This window comes from Kogia breviceps, chromosome 2 (genome assembly GCF_026419965.1).
Source record: "Kogia breviceps isolate mKogBre1 chromosome 2, mKogBre1 haplotype 1, whole genome shotgun sequence".
Classification (NCBI taxonomy): Eukaryota; Metazoa; Chordata; class Mammalia; order Artiodactyla; family Physeteridae; genus Kogia; species Kogia breviceps.
This window is the reverse complement of record NC_081311.1, coordinates 186514639-186539938: the sequence shown is the minus strand read 5'-3', so window position 1 is coordinate 186539938 and position 25300 is coordinate 186514639. Positions and strand designations below refer to the sequence as shown.

The following is a 25300-nucleotide window of genomic DNA, read 5'->3' as shown; positions in this document are numbered from 1 at the left end:
ACATTTACTGTGAACTTACTGTCAGGCACTCTGTTTGGGAACTCCAGGGCAAACAAAGGTGAAGACAATACGATTCTTAGCCTCAAGGCGCTCACAATCTCATGGACAGACAGACACGAACGTAACAATCATACGCTTATATTATAGCCTGCTCTTACTGATATGAAAGTGATATTTCTACATTAAAATGTTAGGTGACCTAAGGGACTCTGAATGAAAATCTCTCAAGTGTCCTTTTATCTACTGGAATAGAAATATTTGTATTTAATGTTAAAAGAAACAAATGTCAGGGAATTCACATTCTTGCTTTTTCTGTTGGTAAAATGTCATACTTTTCCCTAGGATGGCCACTTCTAGGAAATTATCCTAAGCAGAGTTTCCCACAGTACGCTTAGAGGAAACCAGATGACCATGGGAAAAAGGATCCCAAAGCACAATGGAAATTCTCAACTAGCACCCTGTGTCCATTCCTGCCTCCCCCTGAACTTGAGGTGTGGGAAAGATAAAAAACTACATTCCCTTGGCTCCTTTGGAAATCAGGTTCCACCACTGAGACGCATGCTTGCAGAATTTGGCAAGTGGAGAAGAGGTGGAGGCTACCTTCCTCCTGCTTTTCCTGGGATCCCGCAACACCACAGGAAGGTGAGTTCCAGCAACAGGAGGGGGAAATCCAGCTCCTAGTTTTCTAGAGGCAACAAAGTCGGTCCCAGAGGCTCCAGCCTAGCAACTGCTCCTTTGATTGGTGAGTGCCCAGAGGGGAAGCCCGTGAGCACGGTGGTGACAAGTCGCCAGCAGCACTCCGACTTCTGGGTGACAGGGAAAGCAGCGGGCTCTCCCTGCTCATCAAGCCCTGGCGACATTCTGTTAAGCACCACATTTCCTGTATTAAATTCCACTTTGCTTCACATACCTAGAGTTGATTCTATTTTCTGCTCTAATGTAGAATCTTGGGCTTTTGTTGTTTTTAAATAAAATTCTGTTGTTTAATTAGCATTTATCAAGCATCCATCAATAGTTGCTAGGGAGGAGTCCAGAAACATACAAAGCAGGAAAAAGAAAACAATTTGAAATTCAGAAATCTCCAAGGGAATAATAAAGAGTTGGCCAGAGACCTACAGTGCATTTTAAAGTAAGCACTCAGAATTTCCTTGACCGGATTAAATGGGATAGAACCTTGGGTGGGCAACATTACACTGGTTTCTTTGATTTCAAAGGTTTAAGAGCCCTTATATACTACTGTGTATTTAGGTTGGGGAGGGTCAGAACACTTGTCACAAACTGCTTAAGGAATCCTTTTACTTTCACCAGGGAATCTCATGGGACAACTGTCTTCAGGAGCCTTGGGCAAAATGCACCAGAGAGAAATACCCTGCTTTTCTCACCCAATGATATATTGTAGTAGATTTTTGTGTTACAATTTTTTTTCCTTAAAATTGGAGTCTTTTTAGCCTTTATTTTTCTACAAGTTGTATTTCTCTCCCTCTCTCTCCCCAGACCCCTCTTGCCTTTTCTTATATTTAGGAGTCTAATTTAATTTTTAAATTTACATACACTAACATTCATTTTTTTCATTTACAGTTCTATGAGTTTCGACAAATGTATAGACTTAGGTAACAAGCACAACCATCAGGATATGGAACAATGGCCTCATCACCCCCAAAACTCTTCCGCTGGTCCTTTCCAGGCAAGCCCTGCCACCACCGTACCTCCGGGCCACCACTGATATTTTCTCCATCACCATAATTTTGCCTTTTCCCGACATAATATAAATTAATCATATAATATGTAGCCTTTTGATTCTGGCTTCTTTGACTTAGCATAATTCAAAAGAGAAACATCATATATATGTGAATATATATATGAGATATATATATAATAAAGAAGGAAAGCCTGCCATTTTCAACAACACTGATGGAACTTACAGGCATTTATGCTAAGTGAAATAAGTCAGACAGAGAAAGACAAATACTATATGATCTCACTTATAAGTGAAATCTAAAAAAGCCAAACTCATAGAACAGTAGAATGGTGGTTGCCTGAGGCTGGGAGGTGGGGAAAATGAGGAGATGTTGATCAAAGGGTACAAACTTCTAGCTATAAGATGAATAAGTTCTGGGGAATCTAATGAACAGCATCATGTCTATAATTAACAAACTGTATTATACTGTATTATACAATTGAAAGTTGTAAGAGAGTAATCTTAAATGTTATCACCATCAAAAAAAAAAAAAGGTAATTATGTGAGGGGCTAGGGGTGTTAACTAACTTTTTTGTGGTTACCATTCTGCAATACATATGTATACCTAATTATCATGTTATATACCTTAAACTTACATATGTTATATATCAATAATATCTCAATACATTTATAAGAAAAAAAAAAAGACAGGACCATCCAACATATTACATGAAACAGTAGTTTGCTCCTCATTATTGTGGAGTATAACCCATCGTATGGATGTACCAAGGTCTGTTAATCAGTTCACTGGTTGAAGGGCCTCTGCACTGCTTCCAATTTTTAGAGATTATAAGCAAAACTGCTATATCAATAAATATTTAATTACATAATGTTCAATAGCTGAATATTGTTCCATATCCTGATATACAATTAATTTAATTTGGCAGTTCCTTATTGTTGCACATTTAGTTGTTTTCCATGTTTTACTGTTTTAAATAACACTCCAACCTTATTCAAATGTATGTATTTGTTCAACTGTTCTTCAGGAGAAATTCTCAAAGAATTCCTAGGTCAAACGGTAGGCATCATACATTTTACCGCTTTTGATACATATTACATGAAAAAGTCCCTTATGAGACTATCTCATGACTCAATCCCTTATCAACATCGATTGCCGTCTTTTAATTGTTTACCAATCTCACAGGCAAAAATTTTTAAATGACATCTCATTTTTATTTGTACTTGTTTTATGACTTCTTTTTTATATCCCTGTAAATACAGGTGGAATTGGCTCCTTATACTTATTGGACATTTTTATTTTTTCTTTCGGGAACTGCCTGTTCCTGTCTGTTTGTAAGCTGGGCTTTTGCTTTATTATATTAATCCTTTGCCCGTCACTTAATATATATATTTTTATATACAGAAGCTTTTAAAAAAATGGATGTAATCAACTCTTCTAATCTTTTCTTTTGTGAATTATCACATTTAATATCATGCCTAGAAAGGTCTTTCTCTATTTTATGTTTACATAAATATTCACTTATATTTTCTGTCTAATTTTTTCCAAATGTTTGTTTGGAAAAACAGCATGAAGAATATAGGAGGCTTCCTTGCTGCGGCAGACAAAAAAAAACGTGCCCCTAGCACGTTGGGTTTGCTTCTGCCTTCATGGCTTTGAGATATTAAATATGCAGGATTCTTCTTTTCGAAGGGGTTCATCTGCCTTCTGAAGAAAGTGAATAGTTTATGAAACTAGATTGAATTTTTTTCCTATGATTGGATTTGGTTCAGAGATAAAGTTTTATTCTCTGGTTTCAGTAGTTAGTGGAATCATGGCAAAGCATTTCGTATCCCTTTCTCTTTGTTCCACTAGGAGGACAAACTAGTAACTTAGAGAGCTGCAATAAAAATACAGTGCCAGTGCATGCCAATATTTTCAGGAATGTCACAGCAACAGTGAGCATTTATGGCAGAAATTTGTGTATGTATTTCCCCAATGGGCCAAAGAATCTTTTTTAAAAAAATCATGTAAATAAAGGGGAAGGTATGATTCATTTTACAAAAGTTGATTTCACAAACAAATTTTGAAGACAGTGCTTTTTCCATTAAGAGAGGCATAAGATTACAAGATGGGAGGAAGCCAGACCCCCAACTGACCCACCAGCCTGGCCCACTCTGGTTTCTGGGGTGAGAAATAAATTTAATTTTCTTTAAAAAAAAAAAAAAAAAAAAAAAAAAAGAGGCACATGATTATAAGCTTACAGAAAAACTTCACCCTTCAATGAGACTGTAACACACTATATGATCCCCAAAGCAATAACCTAGGAAAAGAGAGAAAAATGGAGACTGGCTTCTACAGAAGGTTTAATCTGATCCCTTACTCTTATTTTATTAGTAAATGGGACTCGTGTAGAACACAAATACAACCCACCGTAGGGCTGCATCTCAAATCTGTACTCTGTATCTGAATGTGCTTGGTTTTCATGAGTAGCTGGGAAAAGTGAATGCATTCTCAATACAATCTAGACCTTAAACATGTACCTGAGCTCCCTCTTCAGCAACCTGGGCTGTACAGGTGCTTTGGTGTCATTCCCACTGAGGTAAACTACCTGCTTCCCCATCACCACCTCACCTGCCCAACTCAGCCTCAAGCGACCGTCTCTGTAGCTGCAGGCTTAGTCCATTTGGCTTGGCGCCCAGACGTTGGCTCCCCTCCCCCATCAGACTGTTGATTGTCACACCCTGGCAGGTCTAACAACACATCCTACTGGAGCAGCTTCTGAGGCTCCAGGCCACAGAATGTTAGAGGCCAACAATTGCAGGAGGAAGGATCTAAGTAGCTTCTGGTCTGAGGCAAACTGGCCCAGGACCAGACTCTGCCTGCTTCGGCCCTTTAGGGCTTGGCCCACTGCCCCTAGGGACCTCTGAACTCTGTGTGATTCTGGTGCTTTGACCAACTTCTGTCTTTGCGTATCTTCTGTGGGCTGCACTCAAGGCTCAGTCCAGCTCCCCCTCCTAGATTTAGGGCATTTCCAGCAGGCTATGCACCTCACACTTCCAGAACAGGTGGAAAAAGTTACCCCAACTGTGGCTTTTTAGATGGCAATTGTGCAAAGTCCTAATTTTGGTTCAATTAAAATAGAAGCATAAAGTGCCTTCAGTTGCCCTTTGCATCGTCCTAACAAATGGCTGTCTGAACTCCTCCTGTGGTGGTTTGACCAAAGGCAATTTATTTTGTCTTAAAAACACACAGACACACACACACACAACGACAACAACAACTTTAAAAACAAGAGGGGATGAGTGTTTTACCATGAGTACTTATTACTTTTGAAACCAGAAATAATCCTCTATTTTAATGAAAGGGTAAAAATATTTCTCTCCAAGGTAAAGAGAAAAGAATGTGCATAATATTGTGGTGACTGATGTGTAGAAACACAACCAATTTCCCTTTTTTTTTTTTTTTTGCGGTATGCGGGCCTCTCACCGCTGCGGCCTCTCCCGTTGCGGAGCACAGGCTCCGGACGCACAGGCTCAGCGGCCATGGCTCACGGGCCCAGCCGCTCCGCGGCACGCGGGATCCTCCCGGACCAGGGCACGAACCCGCGTCCCCCGCATCGGCAGGCGGACTCTCAACCACTGCGCCACCAGGGAAGCCCCCAATTTCCCTTTTTATCTCAGTAACTAACTCACCCAACAGGGTATAACAAAGTAGAGCTTTGTAGGGTGTAATTTATATTACAATTTGCTTTCTCTCTCTGTTAAGTAAGGCAGTTTGAAGTAAGCTTTTTTTTTTTAAAAAAAAAAAGTAGTTTCAAAGAACTTGAAAAAACACACCCAAAATGCTCTAGTCCAAAGCCAGAACATAGTTTTGTATGGTCTGCAGATAATTTAATATTTGAGAAACCTTTTCAACATTCTCCAACTCCAACCAAAGCTAAAGCAATATTTAGGGGGAAAAAAATGAGTAAGCAAATAAAACCTAATAACTCTATAATTATTCACAGATCAAGCAATTTAGGGACAATAAAATAGAACAGCATTTCAGCTAACTCAAGTTTAAGATAATGGAACAACTCTTCACTAACCTAACAACAACAACAATTCTGGCTAATTTTACTGTTAATACATTAGGAACGATTGCTTTATCAGTTACAAGACTTAAAATCAGTTCTGTATAAGTTGATTAATTTTAGGTTTCACAAACATAGTATGATCAGCCTTCTTGATTTTCTCGTGTCCTCCTTTCCCCACAAACATAACATCCAGTTTTTAAGTCTTTCAAACAGTAGGAAAACGCAATGATGTCAATGTACAAAGTATGTCACTGGTGCTTTGCCTGCTGTTTTCTGGCAACAGATGCATTTTATTTTGGAGAAGGGGCCCTCTCACACGCCAGTACTAACCCGAACCGTCACTGCCAAGCACAGCCCCTGTTCACATAGGCTGGCTTCTGGCCCATCTCGTCCAATCACAGTCCCCTGCATCCCCTTGGCCAGCGTCTGGTACAATAAGAGACTCATAATCCAGGCGAGGCCGATGAAAGTCTCCACTAGAATCTTTTCAGGAGTAATGCAGAAAGAATTTAAGCCTTGGGTCTAGCATCAGAGAGAGGGCAGCCCAAGAGGATGGATCCAACCATGTAGAGAGATATAGAAATGACCTAGGGGGCTTCCCTGGTGGCACAGTGGCTAAGAATCTGCCTGCCAATGTCAGGGACACAGGTTCGAGCCCTGGCCTGGGAAGATCCCACATGCCGCGGAGCCACTAAGCCCGTGCGCCACAACTATCGAGCCCGAGCTCTAGAGCCCGCGAGCCACAACTACTGACCCCGCATGACACAACTACTGAAACCCGAGCGCCTAGAGGCCGTGCTCCGCAACAAGAGAAGCCATGACAATGAGAAGCCCGCGCACCACAACAAAGAACAGCCCCCGCTCGCCGCAACTAGAGAAAGCCCGCACGCAGCAACGAAGACCCAACACAGCCATAAAGAAAAGAAAAGAAAAGAGAAAAGAACCTAGGGAAAGAGTGGGGGGAGACTTGCAATAAAGATCTAGACCCAGAGTCCCACACTCCCACGGGCCACCTGCACCTCTGCCCTTCCTACAGTGTGGTTATAAAAACCAGTGTACTTCCTTTCCAGCTTCAACAAGTTTGCGCTGGTTTCTGTCATTTGCATACAAGGCATCCTGACTCATGCCCAAGGTAACCACTTGAGTTTGGGCATTCTCAACCACGGTGAACTTACTTACTGGGTTGTTTTTCCAGTTCCTGTTCTGTGGGCACTGCCTCTGCAGCCCACAGGGGTGGCTTCTGGGGCCCTGTTTCTGCTCTGCAACCCTGTCCCCCCGCCAGGCTCCCATGCCCACGGGTAACACCCAGTCCAATCAGAGTTTCATCTCCGAGAGTGAAGGTCTGGATCTGAGAGAGGAGTTGTTAGGATCTGCGTTCTGTGCGCCCTGCAGGGAGAGGAAGACACATACGAAGCTGAGCCGTCCAGCCCCGTCTGTGTTGGATTCCACAGGCTACCCCATCTTTCCGTGACATTCTACCCTCTCCCCTGCCCCTTCAGCTGGCTGTAACTGCTTTACTTTTCAAACCAAGGGAACATGAAATTATACGCCAAACAATTATTTCTGTAAATCATTGGTTAGGATGCTTTTTACTGTGGGAAATGTACAATTTCAGTAAAAATCAGCTCGGGCAATAAGGAACAGCCAGCCTAGAGGTAGTGTGTGCCCACGGATGGTACAAGAATGTCATCAGGGCCCCTGTGTTTTATTTCCATGTTTTGCCATAAACAGTGCTGACTTCTCTCAAAGGTCGATTCCCGCAAAGGCCCCAGCTGGGGCTGCCTCACATTCAGCGGGAGACGGAGAAACGTTTCCATGCGTGGAAGAGCGTCATCAGATCTGGAAATGGTATCCTGGCCGTGGTGTAAGGACAGCTTTAAGACATCTTTAAGAGTCAGAACTAATTTGACTTGGTGACTACCTGACCAATGGGTACCTGGCTCTCTTCTCAGAAGAAAGGAGCTAAGACAGCGCCCAAGTCTCCTCCTTGGGCGTCCTGGTAGATAGAAGCAATGCCAGAGCGGGGTTGGCCGGACGGTGACACCACGTGCAGGTTCAACGCCTCCCCGTGCTTCACTCAGACCTGCCCAGGAGTCAGCCAGAGCCTGTCCAGAAGCCCGATCTCACAGCAAACCACTCACCTTTGACAAGAGAGATTTCTTAACAGGCGAGATGAGCAAATGACTGCTCTCTGTGAACTGTCTGTCCTTCCTCGTTTTGCACGGAGAACCACTTACATGAAGCTGGCAGCCACCTGAATGGTGGCTCGTGTGCTGTGAGCCTCCCAGCTGGGTGCGATTAGAGCCGTTCACGCTGCGGACACAGTGGCTGCCTATACAGCACCTGTCCCCACTTTCCTTCCACCTTCCAACTCTTCTTCTATCCAGGCTTACGCCCTGGCCCAGCTCTAAGGGACAGTCTAATAGATGGCTCTCAACCCTGGGTGCACACTGAAATCAACTGAGGAACTTTGAAAAAACACCAATGCCTAGGACTGTATCTTTTATTGTGGGAAAAACCCCACATGGCAGAAAATGTACCATCTCAACCATTTTAAAGTGTACAGTCCAGTGGTATTAGGGACATTTACATTGTTGGGCAACTTCACCACTGTCCACCTCCAGAACCTCTTCCATCTTCCCAAACCAAAACTCTGTACCCATTAGATGATAACCCCCCATTTCCCCTCCCCCTCAGGTTCTGGGAACCACCTTCTATCTTCTGTCTTTATGCATATAAGCAAAATCATAGAGTACTTGTCTTTGGTGATTGGTTTATTTCACTCAGCATGACGTCTTCACGTTTATTCCACGCTGTAGTGCGTGTCAGACCTTCCTTCCTTTTCAAGGCTGAGTAATATTCCATTGTATGTATCTATCACGTGTTATTTATCCATTCATCCATCAGTGGACGCTTGGGTTGCTTCTACATTTTGGCTACTGTGAATAATGCTGCTGCTATGATCGTAGATGTCCAAACATCCCCGAATATTTTCTTTAAAGTCTCCCATGGGATCTGAATGTGCAGCCAAGGTTGAGAACCACCAGTGTATGGCAGTCCCTAGAGAATGTGCAGAGTCGGGAGGAGAGGACGCCACCTTAGTTGGCCTGATCCAGCTGTTCCATGCTAATTATACTTAACACAGCCAGCAATCAGTAGCTCATACATCTGTCTCCATCAATAGATTCAGACACCTGGGAGGGTGAGGTAGGTGTTGTTTAGCTCAGTATCTTCTAGATCTAGCTCCAAGCCTGTCACCCTGCAGAAGCTTATTAAGTTGCTGCTAAATAAAGACAACCAATCCATAACTCAACTCCATCTTTCTATTAAAACTAACCGTCCCGCTTTGCTACTAGAAATTATGTACCATTCTACCCTGGGCCATGTCTTTGGCTCTGGAGCCTGACTCAGCCCTGGGCCTGAGTCAGGGTTTCAGATCTTTTTTCTTTTTTTTTTTTTTAAATTTGTTTAATTTTTTTGGCCATGCTGTGCAGCATGTGGGATCTTAGTTCCCCGACCAGGGATCGAACCCACACCCCTGCGTTAGAAGTGTGGAGTCTTAACCACTAGACCGTCAGGGAAGTCCAGGATCTCAGGTCTTTATGAGACAAAATTATACGTGTGGAGGAAGTCCTGCACGGCAATGGTGGAGCAGGATGCGGGGGGGGGGGGGGGGAGGAATAGCTGCTACTGCCCCTTGTTCCAGTGTTTTCTGGAACGGATGCTCCAAAATGAGCGGTGGGAACCATTTCTCGCATCTCAAAGAGAGGTCTAAACGATCTTCCCCACAAATGTGCTTCCCTAGCCCCTAACCCACTTTTCAAACTAAAGACAGACACGTAGCTGGATTTTTATTGAGATGGGTTTTCTGTGCCCTCTGTTCATGTCTGCAGCTCCACATTCTCATGTTTATTTTGGTTTTAATTTTAACCTGAGTTCCTAAGATCGCTTTTTATTAAAACCAATGGAGATTAAAAAGTAGCCCCAGATAAAAGAAATACTCAAACACCCAAGAGGGTTCTGCTTCATTCCCTATTTAAGTCTGTGGACATATTTGGAGAGAACCTCTTTATAATGAGCAGCAGCGGTGTAGCGAATTGAGAATGCTCTTCTCCCCTTTCCCCTTAAGTCTTAGAAGCCACGAGACACACTGTGCAATGGGGCGGGAACAGCAGGGACGGATCTTGGTAGGTAGATAATAAGGCCGACCCCTAATTGCTCCCGTCGGATTTTCAAAATCTGGGCCCCCTTGCACCAGGCAGCACTCCCGGATCAGGGTAGGGCAAAACCAGCAAGGTCACACAAATGCAGGGCTTTATTTCAGACTTGGGATATTCTGTTCACCGTGGACAGTTTCCGCATTGATTTTGATTGTTTAAGTATCGCGTGAAAATCATTTCTCTTGATTCTGGAGTTGTCTGGCACCCCTTCCATCTCCTGCCTGACCTGCCTCACCCTGGGTGCAGCCCTGACTCCACTCACGTCCCTGCCTGCCTTGCAGTTACCATTTGTTTTTTCCTTAAGAGGAAAACATGATGTTGCTCTTCGAATCTCATGCAGCCACAACCGTCTTTCTCCGCGTTTACTTCCTCCCTGTTCTCTTCTTCTGCCCGTTTTGACAAACTCTCTCCCCTAAATCTGTTCACCTCTGCGGCTTCGGCCGTTCCACACCTCCCCGCCACCTCCCCCAGGATGCCCAGCATCAGGCCCCAGGAGGAGAAACAAGAGGGCCAGTGAAGGCCGGCCTCTCCCTCTGAGGTCTTTTGCTAACATAATTTTTCAGCTTCACGTGAAGAGTAACACAATAAGCAAGGGCCTAGTCCTTTTTTTTTTTTTTTTTTTTTTTTTTGCGGTACGCGGGCCTCTCATTGTTGTGGCCTCTCCCGTTGCGGGGCACAGGCTCCAGACGCGCAGGCTCGGCGGCCATGGCTCACGGGCCCAGCCGCTCCGCGGCACGTGGGATCTTCCCGGACCGGGGCACGAACCCGTGTCCCCTGCATCGGCAGGCGGACTCTCAACCACTGCGCCACCAGGGAAGCCCGGGCCTAGTCCTTTTTAAAGAAACCTTGCTTGCAGCAATGATGATGATAAATAGTGCTCCTGGTAAACCATGGCCAGCATTATGCTCTGGAACTCCAAGGTAGCTGGCTGGAACACTAGGAACTAGAACTGGGTAATTTTAACTGTGCTAACTATGGAAGCCCTGAAAAAAAAACTCCTAATATGGTAAAAACATGGACAGCTCTTTAAATGCAAACCCGGTACGGAAGGAAGCGAGCTCATGATTTGGGGCTCTTTTGACCTGGTGGGACTCCTACCCTGCAAGGGCAGCTGAGACCCCCAAATTTCACACCCACATCTTTGAGGACCAAGTGGAGAACTTCATCCATCACTCACATGCCTGACCCTGGGTGTTTTTCTGCACCTCTTGTTGCATCATACGTAAACAAATTACCTGAATCTTTGTTACCATTCTAGCCAATCTTCAAAGTCACGAGGGTCTAGCCCAGTTCAGCCTCCTTCATAGCATCTTAATGATTCATTACTATTATTATACATGTGCCTTAAGATAATAATTCATTGGCCTGATGGGAAATATAGTTACATATGCAAAGAACTTAATAAACACATACTGGCCACGCTCCTATTCGGATAATCACCACCCCAAGGCCTGCCCACAAAGGCTTACCAGGACTGTATGCATCCCAGTGTAAAGTCTGCTGAGACTGACCAACGCGGAAAACACCACAGCCATCATCAGTCCCAAAACAAAGGGATACTGCAGGGGGAGAAGAGAAAACAAGGACGTTACGTCAGGTTCAGACACATACAATTTGATGCTGTGAAAGGGAATGGGATTTCTGATCCCGTAACGCCTAGTCTCAATATCATATTCCCTAGACCAGCAGTCTGATTATCTAAAATCACTCAAAAATTGGGAAAACTAAGGAAAGAGAAGGGGAAGATGCCTAGGAATATAGTTCTGGAAGGAAGTTTCACCACATACTGACGTGCAAATAAGACACAGGAGGAAACTTGACCTTAGCTACCGTGCTACAAGTTTTAATGGAGTAATTAATTTTTTATTTCTACCTATTTTTAGATTAAAACTTATAAAATATACAGTATTTCCAAGAGGCAAGGTAGATAGACAGTGTTGTAATCTGGAAGTCCAACTAGCTACTTCCCCATCATGTGCTGTGATGATAAAGCTTGACAACAATCAGCTTCTTGAGGAAGCCTGGGAACAATGACCCCATATTAAGACTGGGCAGGGTCGGGCTTCCCTGGTGGCGCAGTGGTTGCGAGTCCGCCTGCCGATGCGGGGGACGCGGGTTCGTGCCCCGGTCCGGGAAGATCCCACATGCTGTGGAGAGGCTGGGCCCGTGAGCCATGGCCACTGAGCCTGTGTGTCCGGAGCCTGTGCTCTGCAACGGGAGAGGCCACAACAGTGAGAGAACGGCGTATCACCAAAAAAAAAAAAAAAAAAAAAGACTGGGCATATTTCTTTACAGATGTCAAGGCAAGAGTCCAGACGTCACTGAATCTTGACATTTGCTCGTGAGTAATGAAAACAGCTGGAGGAATCTGGCTAATGACGAGTCATATAAAGAACACACAAATATTCTGCTTATGAGCTAGACACAGAGCTATAATCCATTTGTTTCAAGTACTAATGTCTGTGGTCTTCTGTGGTAATGAGGATAAAGACAATAGAGAACTGTCTATATTATGGGAAGTGCTTTATGGTCACTATCTCATGTATCTTCACACAACCCTATGAAACAGGTGCTATTACTAGCCCCAGTCCACAAATGAGGAAACCCTTAACCTTGATAATATGTCGCATTTGTACTGAACTTTAGCACAAAGATGCCTGCCCATCAATCACCCCTCACAACGGGAGCCGGGGCTCAGAGGAGGTGCAATGACTTGCCCAAGGTCACACAGTCAGTAGTGACACAGTCTGAACCAGGAGCCACATCTTCTGAGTACAAGGCCCAGCATGTTCTTTCCAATGCAACATCTGAGTATAATAACACAGGGTTGTGCATCTTTTCTTAAGATTTATCCTTAACTGGGTCTCTGATTTGAATCGAAAAAGTGTTGAAAATTAATGAGTTAATGCATTCAGAATTTAGAGGCTGGTATTCGCCTGAACATATATTTATATAAATAAACCCATTTTTAGAGCGACTCATGAGTAAATAACCCCCAAAGCTGAATATATTTATTATTAAAAATTAAATAGGAAAGAAGTGCATAGTAACAACTCAGGCCTTAAGAAAACTACTGTGGGACTTCCTGGCAGTACAGTGATTAAGACTCTGCACTTCCACCGCAGGGGGCGTGGATTTGATCCCTGGTCTGGTCGGGAATTAACATCCCGCATGCCAAGCAGGGTGGCCAAAAAAAGAAAAAGAAAAAAGGAAAGAAAAGAAAACCGTTTCATCACGTAAGCTGCAAAGAAATTTGTAAGAAGATCCAAGTGGCCTTAAAATGAGCATATAAACGATTGTTGTCGTTTTCCTGCAGTCAGCACCACTTGTCGCTCTTTTCCTAAGAGAAGCATGTTCACAGGCTTCTCTGGATGCTGACAGCAGCCCAGTGGGGGTCAGTGTTGGGCCCACTGTGTCCTCCTGAGGCAGACGGCATGGGATATGACATGGCTCAGAAGTCTGCGTTCAATTGATTCCGATAGTACTGGGGAGCTCAGACATTGTTTGATCCTGGCATGACATTTAAGTTATAAAAAAAGATTATACCTAGGTGGATATAATACTATACCTGTCCCTTTCCCACTTAGGAAACTGAGATCTGACCCCAGGTGATGAGGCAGAAGACCAGGTAGAGCCAGGACCTGACACTAATCTTATCCTCTTCCAACCACATCAGGCTGACACCCCATTTCTGTACAACCTGGAACATGGAACATCCCTAAGTTTCTGGTCTAGAGGGGCAGGAGAAGCATTACTGTCATTTACAAACAAAACTGCTAGAGTTCATGAAATCTAAATTTTCCAACAGGTAAAAGGTAAAATTTCTGAAATTAAGCACAAAATTAGAGCAAGAGTTCTCAGAAAGGAAAAATAAATCTTCATTGCAGTAATAATATAACTTTTGAAAGGTCTTACTATATAATTGGCATTTAAGCAGATATTAAGTGAAATTCTTCTATTTTCAACATTTATTAATCTCCTGTCATTTAGACAGCTTTCTAGAAAATATGGAATGATTATTTCTAACGGTTGAGCCCCCCAAAAAAGGCAGAGACATCTTTGGGGGCTAATTTGGGAACAGACTATTTCACCCTGGGCCCTGGGACATGTAGCTGGAGGATTTGGTGAAATCATCTCAGCCCTGGAGGATCATTTACTAGGATCATAAACCCCTCGAGCCTCTTGCAAGCAGAGGATGAGAGCACCTATTCAAGTGCCATCTGGTCGGGCAGCTCAGGGTGAAAATGCTTTCGGAAGCGGGACACCACACACCCTGGTTATGTTTTGTGGTGCTGTTGTCGTTATTAATGGTGTCCACTTTCACTCTCGGGCACAACCTGCTTTGGGTACTAAATCATATGGTCACTTCATTTATAAAGAAATTGTCACTGACTGCTCAATAAATTTTTGTTCCCCATCTTTATTTCATAAACTTCAAAGTCCTTCAAAACAAGAAAACCCTGGGTTTCCCTGGTGGCGCAGTGGTTGAGAATCCGCCTGCCGATGCAGGAGACACGGGTTCGTGCCCCGGTCCGGGAGGATCCCACGTGCCGCGGAGCGGCTGGGCCCGTGAGCCGTGGCCGCTGGGCCTGCGCGTCCGGAGCCTGTGCTCCGCAATGGGAGAGACCACAACAGTGAGAGGCCCGCATACCGCTTAAAAAAAAAAAAAAAAAAAAAACAAGAAAATCCTGAAGGGCAACTCTTTGCTGCCTCGTTGTATGGATGGTGTTAGACGGGAGGAAGAGGAGTCTGCACCTTACCTGGTATCTGTCCATGGTAGAGATGAGGAGGGTGAAGGAGATGGCGGTGGCTGCCATGGCATGGGTGGACGGCATCCCGTATTCAGCAATCACTCTCTTCTCCAGTTTCACAACAGGAGGGGAGAAGGGGCGGGGCCACTTCAAGACATCCTTGGCCACCTGGCCAATATACATCACCAACTGCCAAACCAAAGGATGGAGGTAAGTCTAACCAAATGAGCAAAATAAATAAACTGCTAGGTTCTATGAATTTATTTTGAGGTTTCCTGTTGGTTGGCTGAAATCACCTTTCTCTCTGACCCAGCGGCCTATGGGGAAGTCTTGCAGGAAGACATTTTAGTTGTTAAAAAGAGAAACAGGCCAGGACTTCCCTGGTGGCTCAGCGGTTAAGAATCCACCTGCCAATGCAGGGGACACGAGTATGATCCCTGGTCCGGGATGATCCCACATGCTGCGGAGCAACTAAGCCTGTGCGCCCCAACTACTGAGCCTGAGCTCTAGAGCCTGCAAGCCACAACTGCTGAAGCCTGCGTGCCTGGAGCCCGTGCTCCACAATGAGAGAAGCCACCATGAGAGGCCTGCACACTGCAACAAAGGGTAGCCCCTGCTCTCTGCAACCAGGGAAGGTCTTGGCACAGCAACAAAGACCCAACACAGCAAATAAATAAATACATAAATTTCTTAAAAAGAAAAAAGAGAAACAGCCCTTCTGGATGCCAGAGGGTCACTGGGCAACTAAGATATGACACTAACACATGTCTTACTTATTTTGGTCATATATTTAACATTTGTAGAGCTGGTATGTGTGCCAAGCACTGGTCTAAGAACTTTACAAATATTAACTCACTTAATCCAATAATACCTGTAGAATGCAGACCCATTTTACAGAGGGGTAAACCGTTGTACATAGTAAGTGTCAAGACTTATCAGATTCAAATCCAGAGAGTTTGGCTTCAAAAACGATGTGCCTTGGGGCTTCCCTGGTGGCGCAGTGGTTGAGAATCCGCCTGCCGATGCAGGGGACACGGGTTCGTGCCCCGGTCCGGGAAGATCCCACGTGCCGCGGAGCGGCTGGGCCCGTGAGCCATGGCCGCTGGGCCTGCGCGTCCGGAGCCTGTGCTCCGCAACGGGAGAGGCCACGACAGTGAGAGGCCCGCGTACGGCAAAAAAAAAAAAAAAAAAAAAGTGCCATAAACTACCACGGTAATACCTTCGGGATGGTCTTGGACTAAGATAATCTAATACTCAAATCAGACAGCCCTTCTTTTCAAGTTTTAACCAAAATAGTGACTTCTGGAACTTCTGGCTTAAACTTTTTCAAATGCCACTGTTACTCCTGATGTATGTAGGCAACATAGTGGCTATAGTTTAACTTTTTTCAGTAATCGAGAGCATCGTACAATATATGGTGTGACTATTTTCAACCCTAAAATAAAGACAACTCAATCTGGGAGGTTTTCAATTGATTTTTTTTTTCCATGATGCCATTAATGAAAAAATCCCTTTCTCTTTTTCCCTTAAAGTACAACATAGATACCAGAATTGATTTCCATACCCTCCTGAGATGAATAGGACTGTTACCAATAGACTTATTTACTTTGTCAGCTTTACAGGACATTTCGCTGATCTGTTATAAAAGAGGGAGAAGCAACCCATTCACTTAAGTCTCTGCATTTGCAACGCAAAGTGTGGTCTGAGAACAGGCAGCATCCACACCACGTGAGTGCTGTTTTAAGATGCAGAATCTCAGGCCCCAGCCTGTACCCACGGAATTGGAACCCTCATTTTCACAAGACTCCCGGGTGGTTCGTGTGCACATGAGAATCTGAGAAGCACGGCCGGCTTTACACTGTATTCTTGCACAGGTCACTTTGTCACGGGCTTTAATTATAAACCTCCTCATCTTACCATGATCGCATTGATCTTACTAGGGCTCTATTTGGCTTGTGATGGATGGAGTTACTTGGCTTTGGAACAAAACCCGCTATGAAGGACTATTTCAAAATACTTTTGATTAGTCAGACAGATTGCTTTAGAGTTTCCCACATTGTGGTGCTTTCTTTTAACTCATCTAGTTGCCGGTGAATTCGGAACATAATCCCAGCACACTCAGTATCCCCCAGAAGACGCTGCATATGTTTTTGTGCTCTGCTGCCACTTTGCTCTGGGTTAGAAATCAAGAACCACTGTCTGTGCACAGCAGGCCAAATCCACAGGCTTTAAAGCCTCAGTGACAATCACTCTAAATTCCATAGCTGCGATTTCTAATCAGACTTTGAAACTTAACCTCTTTACCATCCCCTTATTACCAGAAACTACTGTTTTGGAAACCAGCTTACTCTTTTATGTCTCTGCCTCTCCCTCCTGTGAACCTATAAAAACCACATCAGACCGACTATTTTCTGGGGAGTTGGAAAACTTGCAGATGTTGTTGACGGCTAAGAATTTCTCAGAAGATGCTAGGATATAAATGTTTCTCAACCCTGCCCCTTCCCCACTCATCAACATCAAAAAGAATATCACAGGCATTATGACTAACTCTAGTTCACTCAAAAATACACACAGAATCTTCAGACAGGAAACGTTAAAATCATAGAGTGAAGGCAGACTGTGTGACCCTCATTCAGACAAAATTTAATTTCCTTGAGGTCCATGAGTTTCTTCGACTTCATTTATCTTTTGCCTTCTATGTCTGAAGGATGTTTTTAAGAGTGAGGACAATCGTTCACTTTACTGAAAAGTGTTCCCATAGCAACACACTGTTCCTGATCAATAAGTTTCAAATAGCAATTACTGTAATGACAGAGCTCTTCAAACCAGAGAACGTGGAGCTATGTTTTTCAGGTTGTAGGGAAAGAGTACCACTCACAGGGTGACAAGTCCTGTCTCTGTCAGTTTGCATTCATTACAGCAAACCTACGATGTGCCCAGCCCTGTATTAGGTCTCCGATCTTGAGTGGGGAAAACAGTCACGAAGAAGATCTCATCATAATGCAAATAGGCTTCGGAAAAAAATTATCCACAGAATTATATGGGTGTGTATACATGTAGAGACAGACTCTGGTTCAACCCGAGACACCAGGAGCACTGAGGTGGAATGTTAAAGGAAGATTGTTGAAGATGAGGGGTGGATAGAGAAGCATCCACTTCGCAAGAATAGCATGAGCAAAGACAGAGAAGTGAGGTTGGGTTGTATGTAGAGGGACCTCCGAGGCAGTCAGGACCAGCGGAGTTTAAATTGCGGGGCACACCATTACACATCAGTTAGAAGGGCTGAGACTAAAGGAACTGACCATACCGGGTGTTGGGAGGTTGGGGAGAACCTGGAACCCTCATACAGCGCTGGAGCAGGTGCAAAATGATACAACCGCTTTGGAAAAGCAGTTTGGCAACTTCTTAAAAAGTTAAAACATATGATTTCCATATGACCCAGCCATGCCAATCCTAGGTATTTACCCTCAAAGAGTGAAAGCATAAGTCACGCAAAGATTTGTATATGACCGTTGATGGCAGTGTCTTTGTAACGGCCCCAAACAGGCAACAACCCAATTTCCATCCACAGGTGAATAGATAAACAAATTGTGGTATCATCATACAATCGAATACTTCGCAGCAAAAACAAAAAAATAAACTACAGATATCATGCTACAGCATGGATGAATCTTAAAATAAACACGCTGAATGAAGAAGCCAGGCCAAAAACAAACAAAAGTACATACTCTATGATTTTGTTTATATAAAATTCTTGGAAATAGACGTGACTCTACAGGATAGAAAGCCGATCAGTGGCGGCCGGAAAGGAGGGAAAAAAATTACAAATGGGCTTATAAGGAAACTTCTGGGTAACGAAGTTTTAATGATGTCTTAACTATGTTTTCATTATGTCTGTCTTAATTATGGTGATAATTTGAGGGGTATGTACATATATCAAAATGTGCCAAGTTGTACATTTTAAATACGTGTAAACTTTGTGAATACACTAAAAATTATTGAATCATACGCTTTAAAAGAATGAATTGAATAGTATGTGAATTATACCTCAATAAAACTAAGTACGCACAGTTTATTGCATGTCAGTCACATCTTAAAACGTTGCTGTCTTAGCCAGCTTGGGCTGCTATGGCAACCAACCACAGACTGGGTGGCTTATAAACAGGAATTTTTTTCTCTCAGTTCCAGAGGATGAAGTGCAAGATCAAGGCGCTGGCAGATTCAGTCTCTGGTGAGCGCCTGTTTCCTGGATCACAGAGAGTCACCTTCACAGCACTAAAAGAAATGAGCTTTCAAGCCATGAAAAGACATGGACGAATCTTAAACGCATATTACCAAGTGAAAGAAACCAATGTGGAAAGGCTACGTACTGTATGAATTCATCCATAGGACATTTTGATAAAAGCAAACTATGGAGATGGTAAAAAGATCAGTGACTGCCGGGGGCTGGGGACGTGGGTAAGTGGCGCACAGAGAAGTTTTAGAGCATTGACGCTATTCTGTTTGATACTCTAGTGGTGAATACACATCATTACACACTTGTCCAAACCTATGGAACGTCCAACACCGAGAGTGAACTCTAAGGCAAACTAAGGACTTTGGGTGCCAGTGTAGGGTCCTCGGTTGTAACAAATGTCCCACTCTGGTGGACGGCATGCATGTGTGGGTGCAGGGGGTATACAGGAACCCTCTATACTTCCTGCTCAATTTTGCTGTGAACCTAAAACTACTCTAAAAGTAAAGTCCATTAAAAAGAGTACTATGGCAGAAGAGAACTATTTCTCCATTTAGTTCACAGTAAGAGTATAATGATTAACTCAGTATGGCTTGCCCTCGGCGGAGGACTTTGCTCTGTATTGTTGAAAGGCCCTTCTACCCAAAGGGACCAAATTAAGTTCCATCATCCATCATGCTCGCTTGGGCTGAGGCCCCCAAGGCCTATGCGTAAAAGCGAAAATCCACGGGGAAGCAGGGCAGGAAGCAATTATAGCTCATTAACGCCTCAGCAACCGAGCTGGGTCCCCTGCATGGTGCTGATGGTGCTGGGGCCCCGTAGCGTTTCATGATGAGGAATTAGCCTACTTGCTTACTTCTTCCCTAATTGATGTATAGGTGGAGAGAAAATCCAGTTCTCTGGATTGTCTACTGTTGACCCCAAGCAGACAAAAGGCTTTTCTAGAGCACCCATTCTGTCAAAATGAAATGTGTCTTCACAAGTCAGAAGAATTTCCAATCTGGGATCTGTCCTTGATGGGTTGGGCTCTTTGGGGCCAGCAGAGAAAACTGTGCTTTTTCTCTTAACGTGGTGGGCCTTCCTAGTTATTACAATCCCAAATGCCAATTTTTCTATGTCTAACACAGCTCTGATGAACAAAATTTAGTCTTCACGTCCAGATAAATAAAACCTAGATAGTTTAGGAAACAGAAGGTCCTTGAAATAACATTACTAGTAAAGCAGCCACGGGATTTTAGAGAACAGCCATACACTTACTGTTCACCTTCTGAGACTGCTGCCTGCCCCCACTCCCACCTCTCTCCTGCTCCCAAAGTATCCCCATCCCATCGTGTGAAGGCTCTACCGTTATTATAATAAGAGCTGAATCCTCTGCAAAAGGGAGGGAGCACCGAGAGGCTATTTTCAAATTACACCCGGCCCCCCAAAACACACACAAATTATGATAAACTCTAACATCTTTCTTCCCTCTGGCTACAACCTCAGCCCACTTCACCAGGGGGAAATCACAGTGCAAGCGATTAACTAACAAGGATGTAGAGTATCCCTCAGGTCTCATGGGACAGAAACACTGTTAATCACTGGGAGGTATAGTCTATCCATGGATTTGTTTTTTAAAAGTCAGGAATTAGTTTCATCATTCTAGAGAACAATGAGATGTAACCCAAAGACCACAGCTTCTCTACCTATCCCGTTTCTTAATCTGTCCAAATTAAGCTCATTCCCCTTCTTCCCAGGTTACTAACATGATAATTTGGATAAAGAAGGATCAGACACCAAACCGTCTCACTCCTAGGTACATACTCAAGAACACTGAAAATACATGTCCTCACAGAAACTTGTACATGAATATAATATCCTTAACATTATCCTTCACAAGAGCCCCAAAGTTTAAACAACCCAAATGTTCAACTGATGAATGCATAAACAAAATGGGGTATATCCTGACAATGAAATATTACTTGACCTTAAAAAACAAAGTACTGATACGTGCTACAAGGATGAACTTTGAAAATAGTGTGCTAAGTGAAAGAAGCCAAACAAGAAAAGGACAAACATTGTATGATTCCCTTTATATGAAGTTTTCGGAACAGGCAAATCCACAGAGATGGAAAGTAGATTGGTGGTTGTCTAGGGTGGGATGGGGGGGGTAGGCGAAGGGGAGTGAGTGCTAGTAAATATGGGGCTTCTTTTTAGGGAGATGAAAATGTTCTGGAGGTAGACACTGGTGATGGTTGCACAACTTTGCGAATATACTAAAACCACTGAATTATATTCTTTAAAAAGGTTAATATTAATTGTAGCCCACTGAAAAAAAGAGAAACTAGACATAAAGATGGGTTCTGAAATACCTCTTCTATGTGTCCTTGAAGTCTTTTGCTCCCAGATATTATTAACAATGCCTTCAAATATTGATTCAATAGAAGCAGCTATGGCTTCTATTAATATTTTCTTCAAAAGTCCTGCCCAACTCTACTCCAAACCCCAGTTCTACAGGGCACTGAGGTGGTGACCACACATGACACAGAGAAAGCTGCTCAAAATCTACCTACTCAAACCCATGAGTATGGGATTCATTTTAAGAGCAATTTGAAGCTCTGGAGGCTTTTCAGATCAACAGTTTTACATAAAACGACTGACTGCACTAGCCTGTGTGTGTTTTTGTTTATTCAGTGTTCAGTCTTTTTTTTTTTTCTCCCTAGAATACACACTGCTCTGTGGTCTCCTATTTGGCTTCAGGGAGTGAATTTAAAGCAGGCCTTTGTTATGGTTATTTGGGAACATTCTAGAGACTACTGCTTACCATCCAGTGTAAAAAGTTGTTTTCCATCGGTGAATGTCCTCTCCTACTTGTGGCATTATTTTTATTTACTTTTTAAAATTCACAGCCCTTCTCTAGTGTATGTCATGTGGGTTTGTGTGCGTTTGTGGAGGGTGGCCTGACGGTGAGTCACTGGGACAAGCAGGTGTAATTTCAAACTAATAAAATTTCATTCCACGCCTGAAACACCAAAACAAAGAAACCACAGAGCAAACACCATAAATCACAGAAGACTCTCAGCAAACTGGTCTTGACATATTCCAGGTTCTGGAAAAATGGAGATACAATAACGAAAAAGCACAAATGGAAGGTGAGAAAAATAAAAGGATTATGTGACAACATTTTCTTGTTCTTCCTAATGCTCCATTTTTTCAAGCTCAGATCTGCGTCTCAAATTTTTGAAGACAAACACTAAAGGTACAAAGATTAGTAATTAAGTCATAGATGTATGCATATATATCTTTAGGAAAGTTACTTTAAAACAGTTGAGGTTTCTTTTCGTTATTAAGGAGCGCTTGGGTTAAATAATAACTAGTATTTGTGCAGTCACTTTTTAAGTGTATTTTCATGGACATTATTTTAATATTCATATCATTCCTGTTTTACAGATGAGGAAATTGAGGCTTAAAGAAGGTGAACGTCCTCCTAAAGAAAATACAATGCGTGTAGAGAAGCTGGGCTTGAATTTCGCTCTGATGCCAAATCCTATGGTCTTTTCACCACGCCCCTCCCTCCCCCAACCTGGCATGACAATTATTAGTGAGACCAGATACCTATTTTTAAAGAACCCAAATTCTGTGATCCTAACCCATTATATCCATGTAACACTCACTAGAGGCCACCTGGCTGCCCTTGGGGCTAAGAGATTAAGATGTCACATCTGATGAGACAATTGCTAAATTCTTATCCACACCATTCCACCAATAACAGTCCAGCAGAAGCCTGGGACCAGTGTCCTTTACTCACCTCTGCATAGATGTCACATCCAAAATGATGCCCATTGAGGGAATTGGTGTCTTCAGTCTTAGGAAATGTAGAGCATACAAAAGTTAAAATCATGCATAAGCCCACCTTCCTTCGGACACCTAACCAACCACAAAAACCTGGAAACAACTCTAAATGTTCATGACAGGACACCAGTTAAATTATGCAACTGTTAATAAAACATTGTGAGATATACTGTTAAATGAAAAAAGCAAGAGGCAGCAAGAGTATATTTTGATCCCATTTGTAATTTAAAAGATGTGTTTATAAGTAAATGCATGTAGGTTATATGAGGAACTGTGGATACTGGATCCACTGCGGGTTAGAACTGAGGGCTGGGGTGGGTGCCTTGTGTGCCATTTGAGTTTTTCATGCAAAAACAAATAAGCCTTGCTTCGGATAACAATGTAATCACTGCTAAGAAAACTTACTATTAGACTCCTCCCTCACATTTCTAATATATATTTTGTTCAATTTTATTTATTATTTACTTTTATACAGCAGGTTCTTATTAGTTATCTATTTTATACACATCAGTGTATACACATCAATCCCAATCTCCCAATTCATCACACCACCACCACCCCCGCCCCCCGCTTTTCCCTCTTGGTGTCCATACATTTGTTCTCTACATCTGTGTCTCTATTTCTGCCCTGTAAACCAGTTCATCTGTACCATTTTTCTAGATTCCACATATGTGTGTTAATATACGATATTTGTTTTTCTCTTTCTGACTTATTTCACTCTGTAGGACAGTCTCTAGGTCCATCCAAGTCTCTACAAATGACCCAATTTCGTTCCTTTTTATGGCTGAGTAATATTCCATTGTATATATGTGCCACATCTTCTTTATCCATTCATCTGTCAATAGGCATTTAGGTTGCTTCCATGACCTGGTTATTGTAAATAATGCTGCAGTGAACACTGGGGTGCATGTATCTTTTTGAATTATGGTTTTTTTCTGGGTATATGCCCAGTAGTGGGATTGCTGGGTCATAGCTAAGTATATTAATTGTCAGTCCTGCTGACCCTAGAAAAAAATAACTGCAAAATAATACTGAAAGATCAAAACCTTTATTTTTACAGACCCCTGAAAGCACAAATGCAATAGACATTAGCCACATGCCATGTTCAACTTTCTCATCTGATTAAAACCACAAACTATTCCCATCTCCAAGTGTGCAGCCACAGGTCTTTGTGGGTAACCCAGCCAGCCAGGCATCCTAGGCCACAGCCACACACACACACACACACACACACACACACACACACACAAAGGCATTTAAGTACAAATGTCAATTAAATAGAGTCTCAGATTTTGATGCTGGCGTGGGTATTGTCCACAACAAGCACGTCATCAAACATATTCCTCAGTGTGACCATGAACCTGGCCAGGGCAACTGCATGGAGGATCTGATAGTCCACTTGGCCTCTGAGGAGTCAGAGTCCCGGACTATCCTCCCCTGCAAAGGCATGAGGGGTAGAGAGAGGCTCGCAGCCATGGAGGAATCCCTGCCTCAATTCCACCCCCAATACGCCAAGAATCTTCTAGCCTCTCTATACGGGTACCATCAGGAGTGGTGAGAAAGGGGGGACTTAAGAGTCTTCCTTTGTTGTGTGCCATTGGTACCAACAATAAAATCCACACTGTGCACAGTGGGGGCACAGATGAGGAAATAAAACCCATGGGGACACATAAAATTGACGTTATAATCACTGACATTATAATCCCACACACTGTAATTACCAAAAAACCCCCAGAGCTAAACAACAACAAAAAACCCCCCCGGAGGTCTGTAATTTACACATTGATCCAAAACAACCAGGGACTGAGCCCTCTGTCAGCTTCCAGTGGGAACAGTCCCAGAACAGCTGGCCTCACGTCACTCTTGAAGGTAGACTTGAGTACTGAAGGTAAGTGAACCAAGATAAATCTACGCTCTTAACACTTACAATAAAACTACAAGAATTCACAACCAGCCTTCTCCTCTCTTTATATTATTTCAGCCCTAAAGCGTTTGAAATCTTTCATAATATATTTAATAAAATGTATGAGTCAACATCATTTCACTATATAGATTTTGCTAGAAGGACTTCCTGACCATCCTGATTGTACTGCACAATCATGCTCTTGACTCTCATCCTTTTTTTTTTTTTTTTTTTTTTTTGCTTATTTTTTAATGGGTTATTTGGTCTGAACAGAGATCTTTTTTACCAGAATCAAAAAAAGGTCTCAAAATTTCCCTAGGCCTCCCCAAAGCAGAATGTTCCAGAGTAGGTGATTAGGGCAAAGGGATACTCTAAGTGATGTCCTTTGAATGGGCATCTTTTCTTCAACTAGAAATAAATCAATTATGTATCATTTAACATCAAGTTTCAAAATAAGACAGAGTACTTCAACTTTTTATGCCCTTCTACCCATATTTTTAAAAGGCAATTCAACTCAGTAATTGAAGAAGTCTCAGAAGACAGAATTTACAGAGTAAACCCTTTGTCAGTAGTGGTACCATTTTTAATACTAACCATTTCTAATATT

The 25300-nt window shown here is 43.0% G+C and overlaps 1 protein-coding gene across 2 annotated transcripts in view; it reads right to left on the bottom strand.

Moving 5' to 3' along the window:
- Positions 1-25300, bottom strand: part of SGPP2 (sphingosine-1-phosphate phosphatase 2) — a 126583-nt gene that overhangs the window by 28688 nt on the left and 72595 nt on the right. The window contains exons 3-4 of one of the 2 annotated variants that reach the window (XM_059055249.2): positions 14735-14914; positions 11444-11533 (exon numbers count right to left, since the gene is read on the bottom strand). In XM_059055249.2, the coding sequence (XP_058911232.1) occupies positions 11444-11533; positions 14735-14914 (270 nt within the window). The remainder of the gene's footprint in view (positions 1-11443; positions 11534-14734; positions 14915-25300) is intronic. The other variant, XM_067026980.1, reaches the window with a different exon arrangement.